Below are 20,087 nucleotides of genomic sequence, written 5' to 3'. Positions count from 1 at the left end.
TTCTGTGGTAGAGAATTCCAAGGGATCAAGGGATATGGGGTGAAAGCAGGGACCGGGTACTGAATTTGGATGATCAGCCATAATCGCATTGAATGGTGGAGCAGGCTCGAGGGGCCGAATGGCCTACTCCTGCTCCTATCTTCTATGTTTCTATGAGGCTGGACTACAACCCAAAAAGTGGGAGTCCCGCCTCCATCGACAAAAATCCAGCCCATTGGGTCTGAAATATCCACGGGAAATTGCTACTTCTGAACCAGGAAGTGAATGGGTTTCAGTGAGGATGGCTGGAGTTTTACTGGAGGTCCTCAGATCCTTCAGTGCTGGAGCTCTCGGGGCAGATGCGGCTGGGGATTGGGACACAGCGGATCTGGGGGCTTGCCTGCTGCTGGGGGAGCAGTCCTGCGGCAGGAGCGCCCTCCTCTTCCTGGCTGCAGCCTCAGCCGCCGACCAGGAGGGCGGGCGTGTGCTCTTCCTGGCCCCCAGCCCAGTCCAGGCGCTACCCGCGCCTCTGCTGCGCCTGGAGCCCCGAAGCCTCCGGAGGATCCAGTTCGCCTACCCCAGGTCGGCGGAGGAGCTGCTGGAGGTGTTGGCGTCTTTGCACGAAAGCCCGGGCAGTCTGCCTTCTCTCATTCTGCTGGACGGGCTGGACCATTACCTGCAGGGCGTCTGCGGGCAGGACCGGGCTGCACAGGCGGCGCTGATCGCTGCCTTGCTCCGGGACAGCGCTGCCTGGGTCTCCCAGAAGTTGCGACCCACCGCAGAGTGCCAGGTCATTGTAACACTGAAGGTGCAGGAAAGTTAACATCTTCCCAAACTGTGATTGATGATTTTTGCATTTTTATCCCAATTAGGTTTTGAACATTCTGGTTTTTTTGCCCTCTTGGGGTCAACCAGTGGCTCAGTAGGGAGCACTGAGGCAGAAGGTTGTCTGTTCAAATCCCACTCCAGAGATTTGAGCACAAAAATCTAAGCTGTGCCGAGGGAGCGCCGCACTGTCGGAGGTGCCGTCTTTCGGATGAGACGTTAAACCGAGGCCCCGTCTGCTCTCCCGGGTGGATGTAAAAGATCCCGCGGCACTATTTCGGAGAAGAGCAGGGGAGTTCTCCCCGGTGTCCTGTGGCCAATATTTATCCCTCAATCAACATCACTAAAAAAACAGATGATCTGGCCATTATCACATTGCTGTTTGTGGGATCTTGCTGTGCGCAAATTGGCTGCTGCGTTTCCCACATTACAACAGTGACTACACTTCAAAAGTGCTTCATTGGCTGTAAAGAGCTTTGGAACATCCGGTGGTCGTGAAAGGCGCTATAGAAATTCAAGTCTTTCTCTACTCCATTTTAAAACTTTCCCTTAAAAGTTTGTCAACTCGAAAACAAGACTGGGGCAGGGGGAATGTCCTCAGAGTTGCTTTTAAACAATCAAACGACAACTTTTAGATCTTATGCATGGATGGTGGGGGCAGGGAGATGGAACAGCAGGTTAGCGAAAGATTTTAAATGTAATAAAAGAAAATGGGAAAATGTGGAAACGATGACATTATAGTGAGGAAATGAGTAAAGCCACAGCTAGAATTTTAAAAAAAGGGAGAAAGAATAGGAAGAGAATAGAATTAGAGGGTGAAAGAGATGCAACAGGGTGAGCGGAATTAATAAGAAAGAAAGACTTGCATTTCCATAGCACCTCTCACGACCTCAGGACGTCCCAAAGCGCTTTACAGCCAATGAAGTACTTTTTGAAGTGTAGTCACTGTTGTAATGTAGGAAACCAATTTGCGCACAGCAAGCTCCCACAAACAGCAATGAGATAATGATCAGATAATCTGTTTTAGTGATGTTGGTTGAGGGATAAATATTGGGCCAGGACACCGGGGAGAACTCCCCTGCTCTTCTTCCAAATAGTGCCGTGGGAGCTTTTACATCCAGCTGAGAATTCAGAAATTTGAATGACGACCAAAAACTCCCATACCTACTAGGGGAACAGAGAAATTGTGTAACCTTAGCGGCACACTATGTTACAGCTTGCCATAAACAGAGGGACAACCATTAAATCTAAGAAAAGAGTATATACAAATTATATGAATGTATATTTATACACTCAGGGATATATCTGTTTATACAATGTATGGATAGATCTGCATTTATGTGTTCAACCATAAATGTTTTTCGATGCTTTGGCAACATAAGATGTACCTTGTCATGCCAATAAAGCGATTTGAATTGAATTGAATTGAGAGCAGACGGGGCCTCGGTTTAACGTCTCAACTGAAAGACGGCACCTCCGACAGTGCAGCACTCCCTAAGTACTGCACTGGAGCCTAAGGCGAGAGGTGGGACTTGGGGCAGGGGGTGGGATTGAAGTTGAGTTTTTGCTTTGATGGAAGTTCATTGAAAACTTCAATAACTGATGCCCCCAGGTCAATGGACTGAAATCCCGCTGCCCCATACCTCCCCCAAAAGGCGGTGGATGCTGGGTGAATTGAAAATGTCAAGATTTGAGATCTTTTGTTGGGCAAGGGTGTCAAGGGGTATGGAGCAAAGGTGGGTAAAAGGAGTTGAGGTACAGATCAGCCATGATCCAGTTAAATGGCGGAGCAGGCTCGAGGGGCTGAATGGTCTACTCCTGTTCCTATCAGCAGCCCACTAGGATAAGGTATCAGAAAGCTCAGGACACAATTTAGGGTATGATCTATGGACAGAAAATTCTGGAAAATACTTTCGTCAGGCAGCATCAGTGGAGAGAGAAACAGAGTTAACGTTTCCAGTCGATGACCTTTCATGAGTATATGATGGTGTTGTGGTTATGGTACTGGACTAACATTATGGAGGTCGTGAGTTCAATTTCCACCATAAGCAAGTGAACCTGCCTTTAATGAATCTAGCACCGGGAAAAAACGACCAGTAGAGCTGTTGGGGGAAAAAAACAATGTCAACATCCTTGATTTCAAATTCCTCCAGGGCCTCGCCCCTCCCTATCTCTGTAACCTCCTCCAGCCCCACAACCCTCCGAGATCTCTGCGCTCCTCCAATTCTGCCCTCTTGAGCATTCCTGATTTTCTTCGGCTCCACCATCGGCGGCCGTGCCTTCTGTTGCCGAGGCCCTAAGCTCTGGAATTCCCTCCCTAAACCTCTCCGCCTCTCTACTCCTCTCTCCTCCTTTAAGATGCTGCTCACAACCTACCTCTTTGACCAAGCTTTTGATCATCTGTCCTAATATCTCCTTATGTGGCTCGGTGTCAAATTATGTTTGATAATCGCTCCTCGGGACGTTTTACTACGTTAAAGGTGCTATATAAATGCAAGTTGTCGTTTTACACGTGACGCCAGTCCACGTGACGTGGTTGATTCTGGAGGCCCTCTGCATTGGCTAACGAGCCATTTCGGCAATCCAGGGGGAAAGAGGGGCTAATGACAATGCCCCTGTACCTGAGTTCAGCTATTGCTACACAAACCAGAGATCGAAGCCTGCTTACTGCTCTTTTATTATTAGCGTGCACACAGACTGATGAGTTTCTTTCGTTTTTAACTCTTTAGGCGCTAACTCAGGAGGAGACCGTGGCTGATATGGGCCTGCAGATAATCGAGCGCTATTTCCCAGCCAAGTGTGTGGTGAAAGAGGAGCTGTATAAATCGGAAGGGGCTCAGAGTTACCTCATTTCGTTTTGCGGGTTGGTGAAAAATGAGCCCCAAGGGACATGTGCGCCACAAAGCGCGGAGGACTGTGCCTGGGAGCTGATTTATGAAGCGGATAATGTGACAAGAATCCATCCTGTAACAAGACAGAAGAGGGAAAGTGAAGAGACACGGGACGCATGGGGATTAGAGGAAGGAACATTCAACTAATTTACAATCTGTTTTCGTAAGGGCGTGAGAACAATCAAGTCTCATCAAAGCTCACCCTTCTATTAGTGTCCAAATGCATTTCCAATGCACCTAATGTCTTCGTCTCCACTGCCCTACTTGGCATGTTATTCCAAACTCTGCTCTGTCGGAGGGGCCGTCCTTCGGATGAGACGTTAGACCGAGGCGCTCTCGGGTGGACTAAAAAGTTGTCGGTTGAGTGGAAAAATGTTCAACAGGACACTGGGGAGAACTCCCCTACTCGTCTTCAAATAGTGCCTTGGGATCTTTTACATCCACCTGAGAGAGTAGGCAGGGCCTCGGTTTAACATTGCATCCGAAAGACGGCACCTCCGACAGTGCCTAGATATTTGTGCTCGAATTTCTGGAGTGGGGCTTGAACTTACGGCCATCTGACTCAGAGGTGAGAGTGCTGCCCACTGAGCCATGGCTGACACGCTCTTGCTGCTAAGTTTGAGCCTATACCCTCTTGGAGAATCTATGGCTCTGTACAACATATTGACGTTTACACTTTAGGGTCTTGAATACTTTTACCAGGTCACCCTTCCATGTCAGGCAGGCCTCCAAAGTTCAGTGTTTAAAAAAATGTAAGTTGACCGTGAGGTAAAATGAAAGAAACCAGTGACCAACGGTTTAGGTGGGTGAGTGGAGGGACCCTAACCTCGGGAATCACAGAATCACAGAAACCCCACAGTGCAGATAGAGGCCATTTCGGCCCATCGAGCCTGCACCGACACATATCCCACCCGATCCCCGTAACCCCTACACCAACACATATCCCACCCTATCCCCGTAACCCCACATATTTAATCCCCCTAACACTAAGGGTCAATTTTTTTTATCATAGCCAATCAACCTAACCCACACATCTTTGGACTGTGGGAGGAAACCGGAGCACCCGGAGGAAACCCACGCAAACATGGGGAGAATGTGCAAACTCCACACAGTCACCCGAGGCCGGATTCGAACCCAGGTCCCTGGCGCTGTGAGGCACATTGCTAACCACTATGCCACCGTGCTGGGAAAGAAAATATTAAATGACGTCAAGAAGTTAAATATTTCACACCAAGCCAGGAAAGTTTTTGCTTGATTTAAATGTGTGTAAAATTAAATATAGAACAATTATGAGGAGAAACATAGCTACTGATAAACATTGCCAAACAACATAATCACAACATTCGTGCTGTTGGATATTATAATTGAGATTACAAGAGAGATCTTCAATGAGCTAAATGGCCTATTCTCTGACGTTTTTTTTTCGAAGGTTCGAATAGAGAAGAGACACTGTGCAGAGAGTTAAATGCTGTACATCTCGGCCTCCACTGGATGGAGCTGTGCTCTCTGAGCTGACTTGAGGGCCTCTCCCGGTAGAGTTCCTGCAGCGTCACAGTGGCAGACCGTCGGGCGGAGGCCTCAGCTTCCAGTGACCTTTGGCGGGCAAAGTCTTAAGTCCTTCGGGTGCTTTCGGCTTTTCAGGTTGCAACTCAGACCCTCCTTTCACACGGGGCCGAAGTCCCGGTCAAGTTCCGCACCAGTCCGGTAAAGAAAATATCTTGGCTGTGCAGCACAAAAGGATATCAAAATAGAAAAATAGGAGCAGGAGTAGGCCATTCGGCCCTTCGAGCCTGCTCCACCATTCAATATGATCATGGCTGATCCTCTATCTCAATACCATATTCCCGCTCTCTCCCCATACCCCTTGATGCCTTTTGTGTCTAGAAATCTATCCATCTCCTTCTTAAATATATTCAGTGACTTGGCCTCCACAGCCTTCTGTTGTACAGAATTCCACAGGTTCACCACCCTCTGAGTGAAGAAATTTCTCCTCATCTCAGTCCTAAATGTCCTACCCCGTATCCTGAGACTGTGACCCCTCGTTCTAGACACCCCGCCAGCCAGGGAAAACATCCTTCCTGCATCCAGTCTGTCTAGCCCTGTCAGAATTTTATACGTTTCAATGAGATCCCCTCTCATTCTTCTAAACTCTAGTCGACCCAATCTCTCCTCATACGACAGTCCCGCCTTCCCAGGAATCAGTCTGGTGAACCTTCGCTGCACTCCCTCTATGGCAAGTATATCCTTTCTTAGGTAAGGAGACCAAAACTGCACACAGTATTCCAGGTGTGGTCTCACCAAGGCCCTGTATGACTGTAGTAAGACATCCTTGCTCCTGTACTCAAATCCTCTTGCAATGAAGGCCAACATACCATTTGCCTTCCTAACTGCTTGCTGCACCTACATGTTTGCATTCAGTGACTGGTGTACAAGGACACCCAGGTCCCTTTGTACATCAACATTTCCCAATCTATCACCATTTAAATAATACTCTACCTTTCTGTTTTTCCTACCAAAGTGGATAACTTCACACTTATTCACGTTATACTGCATCTGCCATGTATGGGGTTCTGAGGGTCAGAGGTAAAGGAATGATTGTCACAAACAGAGCGCAATACCCTATATCATTACTTCCAAAGCAGTTCATTGGCTCTGAAGCCCTTTGGGACATCCTGAGGACATGAAAGATGCCACATAATTACAAGTTTTGTTTCTTTCTATAACTCGGGCTATTGTGTTGATCCTTGATCCTCTCGTCCCCAAGGTCCTTATCCATCGTTCCCCAAACAAGGCCGCAGAGAGTACTTTTACTCCCAGCCCTTGGCAAATAAGGTTAGGCCAGTCATTTTTCTTTCTCCTTCACTGTGGGGAAGTATCTGACCACCAAGGTCTCGCATCCACTGACCCCGATTTAACTCCTCTCGCCTGGCAGAAACTGGGCCGGGGGTGGGGGGGGGGCGCGGGAACAACAGTTAAGATGAGGGCGGTCACTTACCCCTCTGATCCCGCTGCCTTTCCGCCGTGCCCGCGATCTTAACCTGCTCCTTTGAGCAGGCGAGCGGGACACCCACTGGAAGGCCGAGGGATCCTTCTTTAAAGTTGTAGATCGGGTCCCGATGATATTAGCCGGGGGCCTGAGCTGGGGAAAGGGGGAGCAGCGACGGGTTCTCCGTCAGGCCAGACCTGTCGGGAGGCGGATCGCGGCCCAGAAGAAGCCCAGGCAGGTAAATTTAATTCTAGGCCCAGGGAGTGCTCCTCCAGGCCTCAGGAGGAAGCCTTGGGCCTCCTTTGCCCCGAGATCACCTCCAGAACCCCATCACCTCACTGATGGCCGGGGACCTTTCCCATGGGCCCCCGGATGCAGCCTCCTGCCGCTCGAATTCCCGCTCCCGCCCACCAGCCAGGTATTGGGTCCGGGCGGGACCCCGGAAAAATTTCCGGAAATGAAGCTCTGCCGGTCAGATTAGCCGGGCCTGCGGGTCCCAGACTCCCTGGAGTTCACCGCCCATCTCGGGACTCGTGCCCACCATACCCTCAGGCCATTGTGTCAGAGATTGGCCAAGACAGACCTGGGCCTTGCGGTTCTGCAACACAGCACCCTGGTGAATCAAGGGGATGTTGCGCCATTCACACTTTCATTGCAGTGAATAGTTCCCTCTGCGATGCAGAAGTTCAGTTGCATCCCGGATGGCTGTGAGTCTAGTCAATAGCCGAGCCGTACAGATTAGGAAGGTCGCAGGTTCGATTTGGTCTGTGCTGAGTCAGGTGATCGCGGCCTGGAGGGGGTGCGGGTGGGTAGTGAGATTGGGGCAGTACATTTTTCCTGGGTTAGGGAGGGAAAACTTGCTTCCCGGTTTCTGATTGCCAGGCGGCGATCCCCGACTGGAAGTGCTTGTGTGCGCACAGCGGGTGAGAAGATGGTCAGGCTGAGCTGTAATGACCCTCATGGTCGAACAGCCTGCTGATGCTCACTGACTGGGCTCAACGATGCAGTGTGGTGCTTTGCTCGAGGAACTGGAGGGCGGCTGATCAATGTATTCGAAGGAGATGGTGGGTGGGGGGGAAATAAAGAAATGTTTACAGTTTTCTCTAAGCTGATGTTTGAATGAAAACAAATGAGTTATGCTTTTTAAAGTTATTTAAAGTCTTGTTACAGAATTGTTGTTTGATATTACTGTTTGAACAGAGTCTGCTTATGGTATAAAAATGTGTTGAAAGTTGTTTTTTGTGTTGATATTTGTCAATCTGTATCCTCCCCCACTTTGCTGGGAAGCACCAGGGAATCTCTGCTTACTAAAGCCCAACATTCAATGATGACACACTAGGAAAATCCCCTCAGCACAGGGGGGAACTGGCATTAGTAGTTCCTATAAGGGACATCACCAGAGGTTAGGGTCCATCAGTGAATACCCAGTTTAAATTGCCGCCCCTACTCTGTTCCCGATCAGAGACTGGTGCTGGGACTGATGTCTGCTATTCATTTCCGTTCCTGGGGTAATCTTTAGCTCCCTCTCTGAGACACATCCCTTCGCACTGGTGGGAACCCTCTCAACGCTCAAAGAATTGGGATTCCAATTCCACAACCGTTGTAGCTCGCACCAAGTCTCGTTCACCCACCACCCCTGTGCTCGCTGACCGACATGAGCAACACCTCAATTTTAAAATTCTCATCTTTGTGTTCAAATCTCTCCGTGGCCTCGCCCCTCCCTATCTCTGCAAACTCCTCCAGCCCCACAACCGCCCCCGAGATCCCTGCGCTCCTCCAATTCTGGCCTCTTGCGCATCCCCGATTTCCATCGCTCTGCCATTGGCGGCCGTGCCTTCAGCTGCCTCGGCCCTAAGCTCTGGAATTTCCTCGGTAAACCTCTCCGCCTCGCTCTCTCCTTTGACGCTCTTTAAAACCTACCTCTTTTACCAAGCTTTTGGTCATCTGACCTAATATCTCATTATGTGTCAAATTTTGTTGGATAACACTCCTGTGAAGCGTCTTGGGTCGTTTTACTACGTTAAAGGTTACATAGGATTACATCGGATATACGGCACAGAAACAGGCCATTCGGCCCAACCAGTCCATGCCGGCGTTTATTCTCCACTCAGGCCTCCTCCCGTCTTTCCTCATCTAAATCTATCAGCATAACCCTCTATTCCCTTCTCCCTCATATGCTTGTCTAGCCTCCCCTTAAATGTATCTATACTATTCGCTTCAACCACTCCCTGTGGTAGCGAGTTCCACATTCTCACCACTCTCTGGGTAAAGAAGTTTCTTCTGAATTCCCTATTGGATTTCTTGGTGATTATCTTATATTGATGGCCTCTAGTTATGCTCTTCCCCACAAGTGGAAACACTCTCTCTGTATCCACTCTATCAAAACCTTTCATAATTTTAAAGACCTCTATTAGGTCACCTCTCAGCCTTTTTTCAGGAGAAAAGAGACCCAGCCTGTTCATCCTTTCCTGATATGTTTACCCTCGCATTTCTGGTATCATCCTTGTAAATCTTCTCTGCACCCTCTCCAGTGCCTCTATATCCTTTTTATAATATGGCGACCAGAACTGTACGCAGTATTCCAAGTGTGGTCTAACCAAGGTTCGATACAGGTTTAGCATAACTTCCCTACTTTTCAATTCTATCCCTCTAGAAATAAACCCTCATGCTTGGTTTGCTTTTTTAATGGCCTTGCTAAGCTGTGTTGCAACTTTTAATGGTGTATAAATAAAAGTTGTTGTTCTCATCTATGACCCCAGCCTACATCAAGACACCACATGGTCCTGGGCTCCAGTTAAACTGCAGTGTCACCACTGGGAGAATGGTTGCCAAGTTTACACAGACAGAGTTTCCATTGTAAATGTGGGCACAGGAATTTATAATGGGAAATATAAAAATAAGCGCAGCATGTAGGGCTTTAAAATGGGGACTGAACTAGTTCTGTGCGCCCTGGCCCAATTCATTCCAGTTGACCTGAGGACCACATGTGGTCTTGACTCGCCATGTGCAATGGCCACGAGAGGTCGACTAATGTTATTGCAACTGGTCCTTCCCACTGGGCAAGAACTCACAGACGAGATGTGTGTGCGTTTCTTCTTTGTGGCTGCCCAGGAACACCAACGGATGTGAATTTCTCTGAAAAGGCACCTCTTTCGCGCCAGCAAGCCAGCAGAAGTGCGGAGAAGCCACCTCTAATCTTATCGTCGTGACAAGTATTTGGGACAGTAAGTCACAAATTCAAAGGGAGATAAGCATCCTCAGCTCACACATGACTGACTGGGAAGAGATAAACTTATCACGCGCATGAACACAGTTGCATTTTGGCGCCCATCCAAGTTCAGCTTGTGTACAGTAGATGAGAGTCCCCCAGCGTTCCAAGCCCTTGTATAAAAACAAGCAGTGTACGCTTACGAGGACAGAGCAGCCTTCTTTTCAAATGCTCATGAGCATTTTCTTTTTTTAAATGTTTTTCCCCCCATCTTTTGGTCTCACCTTTGGTCCCAGCTAGAGAACCATTGCTGGCAACACTCTATGCCAGCCACGAGGAAATGTGGCTGAGATGAGGAGAAATTTCTTCACTCGGAGGGTTGTGACTCTTTGGAATTCTCTACCCCAGAGGGCTGTGACTGCTCAGTCAATGAGTATATTAGTAAAAAAGAAAGTCTTGCATTTCTATAGCGCCTTTCACAACCACCAGATGTCTCAAAGCACTTTACAGCCAATGAAGTACTTTTTTTTTGAAGTGTAGTCACTGTTGTAATGTAGCAGGCAATTTGCACACAGCAAGCTCCCACAAACAGCAATGTGATAATGACCAGCTAATCTGTTGATTAAGGGACAAATATCAACCAGGAACACCAGGGAGAACTCCCCCTGCTCTTCTCCGAAACAGTGCCATGGGATGTTTTACGTCCACCCGAGAGAGCAGACAGGGCCTCGGTTTAACGTCTCATCCGAAAGACGGCACCACCGACAGTGCAGCACTCCCTCAGCACTGCACTGGAGTGTCAGCCTAGCTTTATGTGCTCAAGTCCCTGGAGTGGGACTATGAACCCACAACCTTCTGACCCAGAGAGTGAGTGTGCTGCCCACTGAGCCACGGCTAACACATATACTTGCAAAGGGATATAGATAGGTTAAGTGAGTGGGCAAAAATTTGGCAGATGGAGTATAATGTGGGAAAATGTGGGGTTATCCACTTTGGTAGGAAGAATAGACAAGCAAAATATTATTTAAATGGAGAGAGACTACATAATGCTGCTGTACAGAGGGATCTGGGTGTCCTCGTACATGAAACAAAAAGTTAGCACGCAGGTACAGCAAGTAATTAGGAAGGCAAATGGGATGTTGGCCTTTATTGCAAGGGGGTTGGAGTATAAAAGTAGGGAAGTCCTGCTACAACTGTGCAGGGCGTTGATGAGACCACACCTGGAGTACTGCGTACAGTTTTGGTCTCCTTATTTAAGGAAGGATATACTTGCATTGGAGGCAGTTCAGAGAAGGTTCACGAGGTTGATTCCTGAGATGAAGGGGTTGTCTTATGAGGAAAGGTTGAGCAGGTTGGGCCGATACTCATTGGAGTTTAGGAGAATGAGAGGTGATCTTATTGAAACATATAAGATTCTGAGGGGGATTGACAGGGTAGATGCAGAGAGGATGTTTCCCCTCGTGGGGAATCTAGAACTAGGGGGCATAGTTTCAGAATAAGGGGTCGCCCATTTAAGACGGAGATGAGGAGGAATTTCTTCTCTCAGAGGGTCGTGAATCTTTGGAATTCTCTACCCCAGAGAGCTGTGGAGGCGGAGTCATTGAATATATTCAAGGCGAAGAAAGACAGATTTTTGAGCTACAAGGGAGTCAAGGGTTATGGGGAGCGGGCGGGAAAGTGGCGTTGAGGCAAAGATCAGATCAGCCATGATCTCATTAAATGGCGGAGCAGGCTCAAGGGGCCGTATGGCCTTCTCCTGCTCCTATTTCTTATGTTTTAATGTTCTTATTTTTAGGCACTAAGGGAATCAAGGGATGTGAGGGAGCGGGCGGGGAAGTGGAGTAGATGCAGAAGTTCAGCCATGACCTTACTGAATGGCGGAGCAGGCTCGAGGGGCCGTATGGCCAACTCCTGCTTCTATTTCTTCTGTTCTTGTGTGATAAACACCTCGGGTCGACTCGTCTGCTGATTTTTCATTGACACTCCACGTTGGTGGGGAGGGCGCCATCCAGTCTCTTCACAGCAACTGGGTTCACCGTTGACTGTGCCAGCGTGCCTGACTCCGAGACAATGGAGCATCTATCACAGCCTCATGAGTTTCTCCCCTGCTTTCTCTTAAAGGGATAGTGCTCCACAGGAACCAATTGATCCCAGTACCTCAGCAAAGTATCTGTTCCTCGTGTGTGAGCCCAGGCAGTGAGTGTGAGTGGTCCACTCGACCGAGTCTAATCCCAGCCTCATCCCACTTCCTAACAAGCACACTACCTGACATAAGAAAACTACTGGGCACTTGATTTGAGTATAAAACAAGGCTTTAATCCACAGTTTCACAACCATGAGATTCTAGTTACATCACTAGTTCCTGGTTACAAAAACGTCCTGGGCAAGCTGGGCCCACGCCCAAGTATTTATACTCCTTGGACGGCGCCACCAGCTGGCCACCCAGTGTTACTTCATGAGTCATTTCTTCATGAATGATAAGATTCACGACACTATCCAACGGGAGAAGCTAGCTGGTGTCGGGAACAGGAAACTTGGCTGATTCTTCCCTCCCCTAATCCCAGGGGACCTGACAGCTAAACGCCGCAACCCCAAAATCTGCTCCAGTTGCAGCAAGCCAAATGGGCACGGACCAAGGATTGGACTTGGAACCATCCGTTCTTTGGGATCAGCACCACACCCAGCGGTGCATTAAGCCATCGGGACAGCAGAATTGGCTGGGCCGAGGAGGCACATTTCCCTAAATTAGTACAAAAATGAATAGAAGGTAAACAGGACATTCAGAAAGGATACGGGCGAGTAAGACGAGAAACGTAGGAAAAGGTGAAGGGCCAGATCTTGTTAACTACGCACATAAAACGATGGGCCGAATGGCCGCTTTCTGTGCTGTATTATTTTATGATTCTATGAGGTGCAGGTTCAGGGAATTAAGAGATATACCGTGAGCTGCGAATCTCCAATATTTGCTGATCGGTTAACGCCGCTCCGCCGTTTGATGCGCAGAAACGACATCGCACCCTCAGCCTCCCAGTTATTTTTAAGAACTTGCTGGATTTGCCCATTAATTGCCCGCTAAATGCCCCGCAGAAAGCTAGGGCTCATCATTAACGGTGTGAGTGCCCTTTTAACAACGTGATCATTGTTAATGCAATGCCAATCAATCACCCGGGCCCAGAAAGGGAAGGATTTAAACTATTGAGTCACGTTCCTGCATGTAGTAAATGGAGTGGAGCTAATCTACAGAACAAACGGGAAACCGTTCCACCTCCGTCGCCTCCAGTCCAGATCTAAGGTCGTCCCATCCTCTGTCGTTGAATTACAGTAAGCAGACGACGCTTGCGTCTGCGCACACTCGGAGGTCGAACTCCAAACCATAGTTAATACCTTCACCGAAGCATACGAGAGTATGGGCCTTACATAGAAACATAGAAGATAGGAGCAGGAGTAGGCCATTCGGCCCCTCGAGCCTGTTCCGCCATTTAATGAGATCATGGCTGATCATCCAAATTCAGTACCCTGTCCCTGCTTTCTCTCCATAGCCCTTGATCCCTTTAGCTTTAAGAAATATATCTAACTCCTTCTTGAATATATTTAATAAGTTGGCCTCAACTGCCTTCTGTGGTAGAGAATTCCACAGGTTCACCACTCTCTGGGTGAAGAAATTCCTCCTTATCTCAGTCCTAAATGGCTTACCCCTTATCCTTAGGCTGTGACCCCTGGTTCTGGTCTCCTCGACCATCGGGAACATCCTTCCTGCATCTAGTGTCTAGTCCTGTTAGAATTTTATAAGTTTCAATGAGATCCCCTCTCATTCTTCTAAATTCTGGCGAGTATAAGCCTAATCGACCGTAAACATCTAAACACTAAACATCCGTAAGACAAAGGTCCTCTACCAACCTGCCCCCGCCACACAGTACTACCCCCCGACTATCAAAATCCACGACAAGGCCTTGGACAACGTGGGCCACTTTCCATACCTCGGGAGCTTACTGTCAACAAGGGCAGACGTCGATGACGAAGTCCAACACCGCCTTCAGTGTGCCAGTGCAGCCTTCGGTCGCCTGAGGAAGAAAGTGCTTGAAGACCAGGAACTCAAACCCAGCACCAAGCTCATGGTCTACAGAGCAGTAGTGATACCCGCCCTCCTGTATGCTTCAGAGACATGGACCTTGTACAGCAGGCACCTCAAAGCACTGGAGAGGTACCACCAACGCTGCCTGCGCAAGATCCTGCAAATCCATTGGCAAGATAGGCGCACCAATGTCGGTGTTCTCGCTCAGGACACATCCCCAGCATCGAAGCTTTGACCACGCTCGATCAGCTCCGATGGAGGGGTCACATCGTCCGCATGCCTGATACGAAACTCCCAAAACAAGCGCTCTACTCGGAGCTCCGGCACAGCAAGAGAGCCCCAGGTGGGCAGAGGAAATGCTTCAAGGACACCCTGAAAGCCTCCTTGAAAAAGTGCAACATCCCCACCGGCACCTGGGAATCCCTGGCCCAAGACCGCACAAAGTGGAGGAGAAGCATCCGGGAAGGCTCTGAACACCTCGAGTCTCTTCGCCGGGAGCAAGCGGAAGCCAAGCGCAAGGAGCGCACGTCAACCCAAGCACCCCACCCACCCACCCCTTCAACCACCGTCTGCCCCACCTGTGACAGAGACTGTAGGTCCTGCACTGGACTCATCAGTCACCTGAGAACTCATTTTTAGTGTGGAAGCAAGTCATCCTCGGTTCCAAGGGACTGCCTAAGAAGGGAGTAAATTACAAATGGTTTAATTTTTAAAGGAGAGAATGTTAACCAGAAATATTTTGCTTTTTAAAAAAAAAGCACAAAAATATGCACGTGTAAAATAAAAAATCCAGTTTATTTATAGAAAAATATCTGGCCAAAATGAGGCCGTTATTGAAAAAAAAGTACAAAATATATACAACTTTTTAACATCGTAAAAAATGCATTCTGTAAGAATAAAAAGTTTATATGTTACAGTGAAACACAAGCAAAATACAGCAGATGCTGGAAATCTGAAATAAAGACAGAAAGTTTCTCCTCTCTGTCATCGACCTGAAACATTGACTCTGTTTCTCTCTCCACAGGTGCTGTGCCTGGCCTGCTGAGTTTCTCCAGCATTTTCTTTTTTTAGTTTATATTTTACAGTATGTGCATTCTGAGTCAGGTGACTCCCCCCCCCACCACCCCCTCTGTTGCAATTGGAAAATGTAGGGCCACTTGATCGTACTGGAATCATGGCAGTGTTACAACACACGCTTAGTAACTTACATTGTGTCACAACTACACTTAGAAAGACACACTGGGTCCCCACGGGTGAGTACGCGCTGGGTACTCACCCGTAGGCCCAACGAAAGTGCCGGTTTCGTGCATTCACTGCCCATGCGCGGGAAACCGGAACTTCCGTTCCCTTAAAGGAAGAGGTTCACAGGTCGAACGCGTGCGCCGGAGAGCCAGCGCGTTCGCCTGGAACTTCCGGGTTTTTTTGCAGGTTTCTCCGGGAGGGTAAGTCTCCAGGAGCTATGCTTATAAAAAGCAGTCGCAAGGCCTGCTTTTAACAAGGTAAGTGGTGAATTAAGTAAAATTAAAACATTTTTTCCACAGGTTTATTATTTCGTGTGTCTAATTCTGTTAGATTCAGGAGATGGTTCTGTGATAGTAGATTGGCGGTTAGGATCAGATCAGCCATGATCTTATTGAATGGCGGAGCAGGCTCGAGGGGCCGATTGGCCTACTCCTGCTCCTATTTCTTATGTTCTTAAATACTTTAAAGAAAGGTAAGTTTATTTTTAGCCCCATTAGAAAGTGTAATTAATTTTTTCAAAAATTTAAATTATTGTTTAAAATAGTTATTTTATGTAATTTATAGTTATTTTAAAAATGTGATTTTTTAAAGATTTATTTGAAGCTTTAGTGATGTTTTGGGGCTGAACTGTATTCATAAATTTGACAGGTCTTCCTGTCAAATCTGTGAATGAAGCATTCCCTGCTACCATTGGCTCTCCATGGCCCACGTGATCCCAGGGGACGCTTCGAACTAACTGCGCCCCTGGGATACGCAAGGACTGCGCGCCGGCAGCTGGAGGAGGCCCAGGATCGGAATCCCACGCGGGCCCACAGCACAACGGCTGGCGCGCTAGGTAAGTGCAGGTCGGAGGCTTGCACCCGCGGGAAGCCCCCGACCCGAATTTCTGGGCCTTTATGATTTAGTTTGTTAACTTAGTCACTGTAAAAACAAGGTGTTTTTTGTCCCCCTCTCCTCTGCATAACATCTCCTGCAAGCGGGGCAAACAGGTTTAGATACATCTCATTTGCAGATTGAAACTTGTGAAAGGTATGTCAAGTGTAACATAATGTTACAAAAACTCATCGCACCCTCTCCACCTCAAGATTTGGCTTTAACTCCTTTATTCCTCACTTCTTCCTACAATCTTAAAAGACTTGCATTTCTATTGCGCCTTTCACGACCACTGGACGTCGCAAAGCACTTCACAGTCAATGAAGTACTTTTGAAGCGTAGTCACTGTTGTAATGTAGGACACGCGGCAGCCAGTTTGCGCACAGCAAGCTCCCACAAAACAGCAATGTGATAATGACCAGATAATCTTACAAGGTTTTTTAAGATCAAATGGAAAAGACTTAGGACAGAGCACGGGAGAAATCATTTCCCCCTCCCCCACACACACACAGAGGGTTATGAGGCTCCGTGGAAGATGATAAATATTTAAAGCCAGGTTTCCTGAATTATTCAGCCAGCCGCGCGGTTGGGAATGGGACAAGCTTGGAAAAATTTTTTGTCATTTTTTGAATGGTGGGGCTTTTCATGAGGGTGGAGTCCTGCTAGGTTGCTGATAAGTCTCCAGGCATTTCAGCAGCGAGAGGGGTGCACTTTCCAGTTGCACAGTGTTAATGCTTCGGTATTAACAATGGAAAAATCGCGAGCAGATGCCACTATGTCCGCTGTGCCCTCTGTATTAATATAAAATGGCCAAGTGCAATGAGAGCCCAGCAGAAAAATAATATATTGGGCGAAGGCATGGTCTACCTCAAAATTCTTGTAACTAGCATGTGGGTGTGTTGAGATTTGAAGAATGCGCTGTCCATTCTCGGTTCTCTATCCACCAATGCAGACTCCAGTACTGCTACTGTTTAGTCATGAATGTGACAGCACTTTGAAAGCTGATAAGCTGTGTGGTCAATAGATAATTTTTAATGCAAAAATTCAATTGTTCCAATACCATTCGAGGGCTGTTCTTTACCTTGCCAGTTCTTAGTCCTCCCTTCTTCTCCTAAAAGCATTGGCTCGTTGCCGAAGTCCCCCAGTGCCTCATCCAATTGAGCCTTATTCCTGTTTTTGAGCCTCGACAGCCTATTGGATCGTAGCGGTCGCCATAGCTGAGCCTAAGCCAGTCTTCCAATGCACATCCGCTCAACTCTGGATAGCAAAATCAATTTCCCCCTCCCTCGTCCAGGGTCACTGAAAGAAAGACTTGCATTTGTATAACGCCTTTTGTGTCCTCGGGACATCACAAAGCGCTTTACAGCCAATGAAGTACTTTTTTGGAGTGTCGTCACTGTTGTAATGTAGGAGACGCGGCAGCCAGTTCGCGCACAGCAAGCTCTCGCAAACAGCAATGTGATAATGGCCAGGTAATCTGTTTTGAGTGATGTTAATTGAGGGATAAATATCGGCCCAGGACACCGGGGATAACTCCCCCTGCTCTTCTTCGAAATAGTGGCCGTGGGATCTTTTTGAGAGGGCAGGCGGGGCCTCTGTTTAATGTCTCATCCATTACTGCGCTGGAGTGCCAGCCGAGAGTTTGTGCTCTAGTCTCTGGAGTGGGACTTGAACCCACGACCTTCTGACTCAGGGGCGCGAATGCTACCAAACCGAGCCACGGTGGGGCCATACTGAGGCTAATTATACTGTCCCTACTATCACTCCAACTGCGAAAGGCTAACTCGGAGAGTCTGGGGATGAAACTTGGGGACCTTTATGGTCAGGGTGGCTTCGGCACTGTGTGAACCCCACTAAAGTATTAAGGGCGTGTTACTGTCTGTCGCATGACTGCCATATAAGGCTTGTTGTCATAGCTGCTTATTCTGTTTATAAGCAGACTGAGTGATTATGACCCTTATTCACCTCACTGTGGCATAATAGGTTGAGCCTCTTACATATCTCCATGGTAAACCTCCAAACTTTTTGTTGTTCTTTAAGGCGAAGCTCAAGCTCCTTTTCTTAGTCTTAATCTTAGTCTTAGTCAGTCCGTGTAGCCTGGTTCTGCTCCTGCTGTGTTCTAATTCTGTGTTAGATTTCAGGAGATGGTTTTATTCCTGTTCCTGGCTGGGGTGGAGATCGCCTTTACAGAAGGTAAGTACTGTAGAAAATATAGGGACAGAGTGATCTCCTGGATGGGTCGGAGAGGAATTTCCCAGATTTTTTTCTCCCAAATTGGCCATTGGGTCTTTATCTGGTTTTTTGCCTCTCCCGGGAGATCACATGGGTTCAGGTGGATGCAGAGTGATAGAAGGTTTGAGGTTAGGATCAGATCAGCCATGATCTTATTGAATGGTGGAGCAGGCTCGAGGGGCCGATTGGCCTACTCCTGCTCCTATTTCTTATGTTCTTATGTTCTTAATCATCTGGCTTCGGCCGTCACACACCACAAAAATCAGATAGGCATTTACATCTTAATGTCACTGTACATGCAAACTCATCCACTGTAATCTTGAAAGAACAATCAATGTACTAGAGATGAGTGACTACTGTTTGGTTCAATGTTCTGTCATATTTTCCTTGAATTGAACTTTTTCAATCTGCTGATCTTGTTGTCTTTCCTGTTTGTGTGCCATCTTCCCAGGTCTGACCCCTGTGCGTGCACACAAGCCCGAACACCAAGTTTTCTGTCATCTTGAAATTTCTCCTGAAATCAGACTGACGATCTCGTAAAAAAAACTAGTTCCTCACAATCAATATCCGTGCAGATATTTTGTCTTTTCACCATCACTAAATTGGTGCAGTGTCATCAAATTGAGTAACCTGTTTTGTTTGGCATTTTTTGGGGCAGGTGTTGGTCCTGACCCAGGTCCTTCTGCTTGCTCATCTTCAAAGCCTGTTTCTTTGTGTGACGTGTTAGTTATTGACCCTGCACATTAATGGATTTGGTTGCTTCACTCTTTCAACCCAGATGAAGAATGCACTGCCTTCAGTCCCTACGAATATGAATTTAACTGCAGGACATCTTTCTTATACTCAAGAAAGCCTTGAAAGTAAGGGATCAGTGAAGCTTTCTCGCTACTTTTTTTTAAAAATTCGTTCACGGGATGCCAGCATTTACTGCCCATCCCTAATTGCCCCTTGAGAAGGTGGTGGTGAGCCGCCTTCTTGAACCGCTGCAGTCCGTGTGGTGATAGTCTAATAGCTCTCAAGATTCTGAATGGAAAATGTTTGAGGCAGGTATGCTGTCCAGGAGATCTGCCCTTTTGTAAAGGTTTGTGTAAATGCCTGTGTCCATGCGTGACCGAAAGCCCGCTGTGCTGAAATCAGCAGAAACCCCAGAGTCTGACATCATAAGGTAAGGGTAATTTGTGTCCAGCTTGAGCTTTAACGGACTTGGGTAAATTATTTGTCCTCTGGGGTCATACATAGTAGAGTCAAAACCCACCAATGACGCTGGACTTCCTGGCTCTATCCCACTAGAGTGTGAAGACTGACGCGTGATTGAGGCATGCTGCAACCAATCCTCCTCCTCTTCTTTGGTGGAAGACACGTCCTCCTGAAAACTCAATCTAGGGTTCTCAAACAACAACTGCAAAGGCACCTCTTCTTCTGAGACATCGTTGCTGCTACGAGTGAAACTGCGTGCGTCAGACAGGAAAGTATCACTGGGTAAAAAATTCTGATTCAAAACAACATAGGCCTCTTTGGTATCGGGCGCAATCTGCCCGCGGACTGGCGACTTGCCTTCATCCATCAGGGTCTGTTGCTGCAGTTTACGCACATCAGATCCGGCGACCAGGAAGCTTTGCACGTCCACGAAGACGTCCTGATGTCTGATTTTAGCCAAGCCTGGCGGAAAGGTCTTTATCTCGGACAAGATCTCCAGAGCAGTGGCTGGCTCGTCGGTGCTGAAGAGTTGCAGGTTCCACCAAATTTGCCCGCTGCTTCGCCCAAGCCATTCCTGCAAAT

The 20,087-nt window shown here is 47.8% G+C and overlaps 2 protein-coding genes across 2 annotated transcripts in view; one reads left to right on the top strand and one right to left on the bottom strand.

Annotated features, from left to right (window-relative positions):
* The first annotated feature begins 271 nt into the window (after nucleotides 1-271).
* Nucleotides 272-7,996, top strand: swsap1 (SWIM-type zinc finger 7 associated protein 1). Its single transcript, XM_085971674.1, has 2 exons — nucleotides 272-787; nucleotides 3,534-7,996. The coding sequence occupies exons 1-2, from the start codon at nucleotides 281-283 to the stop codon at nucleotides 3,840-3,842; spliced, it is 816 nt and encodes a 271-aa protein (XP_085827800.1). The 5' UTR covers nucleotides 272-280; the 3' UTR covers nucleotides 3,843-7,996.
* A 6,741-nt stretch (nucleotides 7,997-14,737) lies between these two features.
* epor (erythropoietin receptor) overlaps nucleotides 14,738-20,087 on the bottom strand; it is a 56,848-nt gene continuing 51,498 nt past the window's right edge. The window contains exon 8 of the mRNA XM_085971672.1: nucleotides 14,738-20,079. Within this exon, the coding sequence (XP_085827798.1) occupies nucleotides 19,324-20,079 (756 nt within the window). The 3' untranslated portion in view covers nucleotides 14,738-19,323. The remainder of the gene's footprint in view (nucleotides 20,080-20,087) is intronic.

Source organism: Somniosus microcephalus, chromosome 31 (genome assembly GCF_052327205.1).
Source record: "Somniosus microcephalus isolate GS21.2 chromosome 31, FLI_Smic_1.0, whole genome shotgun sequence".
Classification (NCBI taxonomy): Eukaryota; Metazoa; Chordata; class Chondrichthyes; order Squaliformes; family Somniosidae; genus Somniosus; species Somniosus microcephalus.
This window is presented reverse-complemented; position numbering and strand designations above follow the sequence as displayed.

Bases quoted from the DNA above. Each gene is read 5' to 3' on its own strand.
- swsap1 (XM_085971674.1), top strand. From the start codon at position 281: ATGGCTGGAGTTTTACTGGAGGTCCTCAGATCCTTCAGTGCTGGAGCT. The intron at 788-3,533 runs GTGCAGGAAAGT...TTAACTCTTTAG, and splicing joins AGGTCATTGTAACACTGAAG to GCGCTAACTCAGGAGGAGAC.